Genomic DNA, 5,854 nt, shown 5'->3' with positions numbered 1-5,854 from the left:
AGGATGGGATTCTTGCACAGATAAGTAGATTTGCAGCGTTGAGGCTTTGTCGACATCATCGAGTTACAAATATATTTATTTAAAATAGTTACTTTTCCTTCCACCAGAGGCAGATATTTATAGACACGCTGCTACCATGTACTTGTAAGTTGTATGATGCCTAGAAAGGCCTTGCTTGGCTGGTTCAGTATCTTTCCGGTGGTTTTGGATCAATCCACCTTAGTTCGTAGCAGCAGAATCATATGATTCTCATATTTTGACACAATTAAACAAATCTCCAATCCACAGTTGACCAGTATATTTATTTTTATGTTATGTGATTTTACTCTATGGTGTATTCTCTTGTGAAATTTTTATGATGAATTTTCAAGTGGGTTACCACCGTCTATAGTGGTTAATGGAGTCTTCTTGATCGCATCTGTGAAGTGAATATTTTTTAGCTGCCAAAATTGTTCGAGGGGATTGCTCATAATTCTCATTATAAGTATGCTGAATTGGGTTTTGAGAAGCAAATATTTGGAAATTAATGAGACATAAATATTAAATGTGTTTTTTGTCAAATTGACTCAATTTGGACTACATAGTTTTGGTTGAGTTTGATGTGTGAAATTAGTCAAATTACACATTAAATTTCAAACTAAGATAACCTCATTTGTAGGTACGGTTTTGACTGCCTAAATTCTTATTGCGAGTACAGTTATAAGTTGAAGAAACTGAAAAAGCAAATACAAAGTGACACTAAGCCGAGGAAATGTGGTATTGCTATTAGAGGCTGTTGTTTCTTTCTTTCTTTTTTGTGTCACGAATTCCAGCGGCTAACAATGATAATTATTAATTAATAATGATAATAAATATTTGAGGACCACATAAGAAGAGAAATGGAATAATGCATCTGCTTAGCCCGAAACAATATCAAAATATTTTTATTTTCTATTTTAATGGCCATGATGAGCTTGCAAACAGCACCATCTCATGTGTTGTGGATTAAATCCTTCCCAAGTTGGTGTCCATTGATAAGATCCCATAAAGCATCAAAGCTCTCAGCACAATCTAAAAACAAGAATGCCACTCCTCACAGACTCGGAGGAACGAACTATCAGTGTCACTACCGTGTTAAATTTCGCAGAGAAAGAACGAGAACCAGAGCGACCCTTGATGACACTGAAAGAGAACAACTTTCCTCAACCCCACTTCTTGTTGAGGATGACAAACCCAGCAAGGTATACTTTTTCCTTGCCTTCTTTTCAGTTCGGTTTGATTCTTTTAGAATAGTCAAGATGATGAATTTTGAATCCTTAGGGTAGCTTTTCAGGCAATGATTCTTGCCCTGCTTCGAGTTTCCTTGGTGTTTTGATTTGAATTTGATATGCTTTATTTATTTATTTTCATGTCTGCTTAGGAAGTAGAGGAAAGTGTGGAAGTGCTAAAAGATGCAGCTAAGACTAGAAAGGTAGCAGCAGAGAAGGTTCTGTCTGCACTTTCTGTCATTGAGAAAGCGAAAATTGATCCTTCTGGCTTTCTTGAAACCCTGGGTGGCAATGAATCTCCTGGGAGGACATGGATGCTAATTTTCACCGCTGAGGTGAACATATTTCTATCACTTTTTTGTTTGCTCGTTCTTCTTTGGCTATAATTCTGTTTCTCCCTTTGCATGCTTGTGCTTGGCAATTTATACTTACCATACTTTTGTGCGGCGTTTTAGAAACAATTGAAGGGGGGTCGATATTTTCCTCTCACAGCTGTTCAGAGGTTTGATGCTGCTGTAAGTCTCACTTTGTATTATCTATCTATTTTTCACCTGATGCTAGCACCACATTTTTGTCTATGAGAAGCTTTCAATGTTCTTTGTTATTTTGTGCTACTTATTGATAAAGCAAGAAACATCAGAAGAATGTTATTGATAACTGATAAGTGCATCTTTGGGCATGAGGGATAAGCTGTTTCTCTGTACATTGATTGTCAGTTCATATTGTAGTTAGTTTTTCATTGCCTTTGATAATACTGGTTTATATCCAATATCAAACACGTCGTATTTTCTGTATAAACGTTTAGAAGAATAATTGAGTCAAGCATTGCAGTATTGCACCATCTGGAGGGGAAGGGATAAATGGTCCACTTCGGGTGAAGACGATCTTTAATTGCCTCCATCCTAGTTGGGGCTACTTCAACTTAAATTATAAAGTAAGATTGATTAGTCAGTTTTTTAAGGGCAAGAGAGAACTGTTAAATAAAACTTGACTATGAATGTTGTGTCAAAGCAGTTAATAATAGCTCATATGTAGGGAGTGAGGACACATTATATCAAGTATCCATTTCATTCACATAAGACCCTTCTGCAGTTCTGCATCTTAGTTAACAGTTTTTCTGGAATGTCTATTTCACTCACATCTGTTATTGATTCGCTTTATCCCTTCTCATTCAAGCAAACTCGTATTACAATTATTACTGTTACTTGTTAATCTAATTATTTGTAGTTGTATATTTCAATAAATGGTGTATACCTTGGACCGATTGGACAATTAACATTCGAAGGACGGCTTTCATGGAAAAAGAGAATACTGGCTTTTATTTTTGAGAACCTTAGAATAAAAGTTGGACCCTTGGGACCTTTACAGATCAACCTAGGGAAAAAGGAAGACAGGGAACCAAGTACTAAGGATCCTTTCTTCATCTGGTTTTATATTGATGACGAAATAGCTGTTGCCCGTGGCCGAGGTGGAGGAACTGCATTTTGGTGTCGCTGTAAACGTGTGTACACTTGAATCTTCCAAGTTTCTTCCCCTCTGTGTAGATAAATTTAAGGTTCAGTGAAACTTATTTATACTTATGCTGTGTATATACTTGTTCACATAAAACTCATGATACATAAATTGCCACTTGTGTAAGAAAACACAGTTTTTATTGGTTGACTTGTTTAATTCGCTTGCTTTTTTTTTTCTTCTCATTTTTTTCAGGCATCATGTTTATATACCCTGCCCTTAACAACACATTTCTCATTGGGTTGATGCAATTATTGTAACTTCATAATTCGTGCAAACATTAAAATATTATGTCAATAATAAAAGCATAGATAAAATAATCTCATGTAAGTAACTTCTCAACATTCTGTATTGCCACAACCACGTATGTATACAAAAGGTTTTTGTAAAAAAGGTATGCTTTTGCACTTTTGTCTGATCCAACCAAAGTAATAACAAACATGAACTGAGAAAGAAGCAGAAAAGAAAAGAAAAGAAAATGTAATATATTCCTCTATCCATGAAATATCTGACACGGCATAGACATATACACAGTGCTATGTTCATATTTAAATCTGCACAAACGAATCATTATCACTTTAGAAGCATGATATCTGGATTTCTCATGGTTTTAAGCCACATGTCAGCCACAATTCGGGAGGAAATAGTCCGTAACAGGTCTTGCCCCTTTTGCAATGCTTGCTTCCCTTTCTTTGCTGCCTTTCCAAAGCCATATGAGACCAACCATTGCATTGCAGTTAGCCTCTGTCTCTCATTGTCCCATGAATTCCTGTTTGTGCCACTCCTCACCTTGAAGCCTCCCACATGCATGCTGCTTAATTTGAACTACTTCTCTTCCTCCCCTTCCTTCTCCTCCGCCTGTGTTGCATGAACAACTACTAACATAGGCCCTCCAACTGCTTCATAGCGTCTCAGCGGATCCCTCAATTGGATAACCAGCATCAGTGTGGCCTTTTCTGCTTCATTCTCAGAACTAGCATTATCTTTGATCCAATCCTCAAGTGAAGAAGCAGAAGCCTAACATCTTTTCATGCTAATAAGTACCACATTAATGGTTCTGATTACATGGTGAAAGGTACTTGAAGCCTTGTCCAAAATCCAGAGTTGTTTTATCCTCTTGCCCAGCTAGACGTGGAAATTGGGGGCGAAGAAGTGGCCAGCTGCAACGATGACATCCATCATCATGCAGAGTTAAGATTGAAAATCACTTTGCCTACGATAGACAGCAGATCACCTGAGTAGTAAGGTGCGGTATTGCATCCAAACGGGAGCACAGGAAAGGAGGGGAAGGTGGAGGTAGAGGGCAAAGAAAATATATTGCCATAAGGAATGTTGAAATTGGTGTAATTCAAATTAAACCCATTAAATTAGCATAGTGCATGCTGAACCATACCTAGAGTGTGCATAACGTCGATGAAGGCTAAACTTTTTAGGCCCGAAATTAAATGAACACCTTGTAATTTCTCGAATCTAGATATTATACTGTTCTCTATTTAATCTACCATTGATCACAATGATTTTAAAATTCCCTAAAAGATTCCCTACATGCTTTTGGAAAATTTGAGGTGAGGTGGAAATTACAGACAACTGGAAAACAATTGACATCACCAGAAGTTTGTAGATTTTCTAAGATAATTGCAATGAGCTATGTTTCAGTTGTCATCGTAGATAAAAAATAATCCATTTTCCTCAAGAGCACAAAATTTTGAAGTTACAAAACAGAGAACAACTTGTTACTACTAGGAAAGGACAGCCATGATATCTGAGACCCTCAATGCAATGTAGTCCGAACCATCTTTTCCCTTGAAGTCGTTCCCAGCATATTTGGAGTACAACACTGTGTTCCCAGGATTAACAGACAACGGTTTCCTGTTACCTTCCTCATCAAGAGGCCCTGGGCCCACCGCAATCACCTAACAACATTCAACACATTACAACAGATTTTGTTCAGTCAAAATTATTGTTTAACACACTAAATAAGGGGCCAATGAAAAAAATCTCTGTTTGCTTTTTGTTTTTTTTAGTGTCATCTCTATATTCAAGATTTTCTTAATAAATTATACTCATTTTCAGGGTACCAAACAGGCCTCAAAGCAATCGTATTCATTAGAGTTATTGGGTAAAGTATACTACCTTTACAAAGAAGAGAGTAATTAAAAAAACTTACCGTTCCGATCGAAGGTTTCTCCTTGGTTGCTTCGGTAAGCAACAAACCACCTGCAGTTTTGTCCTCTGCTTGTGCAACCTGCAGTCAGAAATGAACCAATAGAAAGGTTTAGATATTGTTATAACTATCAGGTGCCTTACAAGGCTACACTTTTGGATAATAAATGTCAATCCAAAGTATAAACAATAAGGATTGCAGAAATACAAAATATATATGATTGTCAAATGATCAAATCCTGCTCTCTAACTAAGATAGGATCAAACCTGTATTAAGACTCTATCATTCAACGGTTTAAGATCCTTGATCTCTTCGGTCTCGAGGATACCAACAATGTCATCGTCCTTCAGTATAAGATGCTTTGCCCCATTGAACTCCACCTCAGTACCAGCATACTTCGAATACACAACTTGTGCACCAGTCTGTACAAAGGAAAGCATCAAATAAGTTAAGATTGGCAAGAAAATCACACTGCCTCGAAAAAGAATAGAAAAGAAAAAGATAAATAACTAAAAAGCTAATTGATTCTAAGAGATCAGCTATACCTGCACACTAATCTCTATTTTGCTCTTCCCAACAGATTTCCCCTCTCCAACAGCAACAACTTCACCACCCTGTGGCTTTGTTTGAGCAGTTGAAGGAAGTAGAATTCCTCCGTCCGTCTTCTCTTCTGCTTCCTTAATTTTAACCAGTACTCTGTCGCCAAGAGGCCTAATAGCAGTGTACTGCAAGAGAAACACTCACTCAGGGACATTACAGGAATGGGTTACAAAACCCATACATTGAGTACTCCAAAATTTTGTAATAAAAATCTCCAGGCTTACATATCAATAATTATCCGACAATCATGTAGTAATTTGGTAGAATAATCCAACTTCAATTGACAACAGCGGAAAAGAAATAAGACATTAAGTGAAAAAAAAAAAAAAAA

At 36.9% G+C, this 5,854-nt stretch overlaps 3 protein-coding genes across 10 annotated transcripts in view; 2 read left to right on the top strand and 1 right to left on the bottom strand.

Annotated features, from left to right (window-relative positions):
• Positions 1-398, top strand: part of LOC107631765 (eukaryotic peptide chain release factor GTP-binding subunit ERF3A) — a 9,268-nt gene extending 8,870 nt beyond the window's left edge. For all 7 annotated transcript variants that reach the window (XM_021119780.1, XM_021119778.1, XM_021119779.1 and 4 more), the window contains one exon: positions 3-398. The gene's annotated coding sequence lies outside the window, so the exon portion shown is untranslated. The remainder of the gene's footprint in view (positions 1-2) is intronic.
• Positions 739-2,482, top strand: LOC107631770. Of its 2 annotated transcripts, XM_021119789.1 has the most exons (4): positions 739-1,220; positions 1,400-1,582; positions 1,703-1,762; positions 2,079-2,482. In XM_021119789.1, the coding sequence occupies exons 1-4, from the start codon at positions 939-941 to the stop codon at positions 2,136-2,138; spliced, it is 585 nt and encodes a 194-aa protein (XP_020975448.1). In that variant the 5' UTR covers positions 739-938; the 3' UTR covers positions 2,139-2,482. The 2 variants fall into 2 exon arrangements, with proteins under 2 accessions (XP_020975448.1, XP_020975447.1); XM_021119788.1 differs by having other exon boundaries at positions 763-1,220; positions 1,703-2,482.
• Positions 3,276-5,854, bottom strand: part of LOC107631769 (20 kDa chaperonin, chloroplastic) — a 3,391-nt gene continuing 812 nt past the window's right edge. The window contains exons 3-6 of the mRNA XM_016335313.2: positions 5,469-5,648; positions 5,190-5,345; positions 4,927-5,004; positions 3,276-4,672 (exon numbers count right to left, since the gene is read on the bottom strand). Coding sequence (XP_016190799.1) covers positions 4,499-4,672; positions 4,927-5,004; positions 5,190-5,345; positions 5,469-5,648 — 588 coding nt within the window. The 3' untranslated portion in view covers positions 3,276-4,498. The remainder of the gene's footprint in view (positions 4,673-4,926; positions 5,005-5,189; positions 5,346-5,468; positions 5,649-5,854) is intronic.

This window comes from Arachis ipaensis, chromosome B03 (genome assembly GCF_000816755.2).
Source record: "Arachis ipaensis cultivar K30076 chromosome B03, Araip1.1, whole genome shotgun sequence".
NCBI lineage: Eukaryota > Viridiplantae > Streptophyta > Magnoliopsida > Fabales > Fabaceae > Arachis > Arachis ipaensis.
This window is presented reverse-complemented; position numbering and strand designations above follow the sequence as displayed.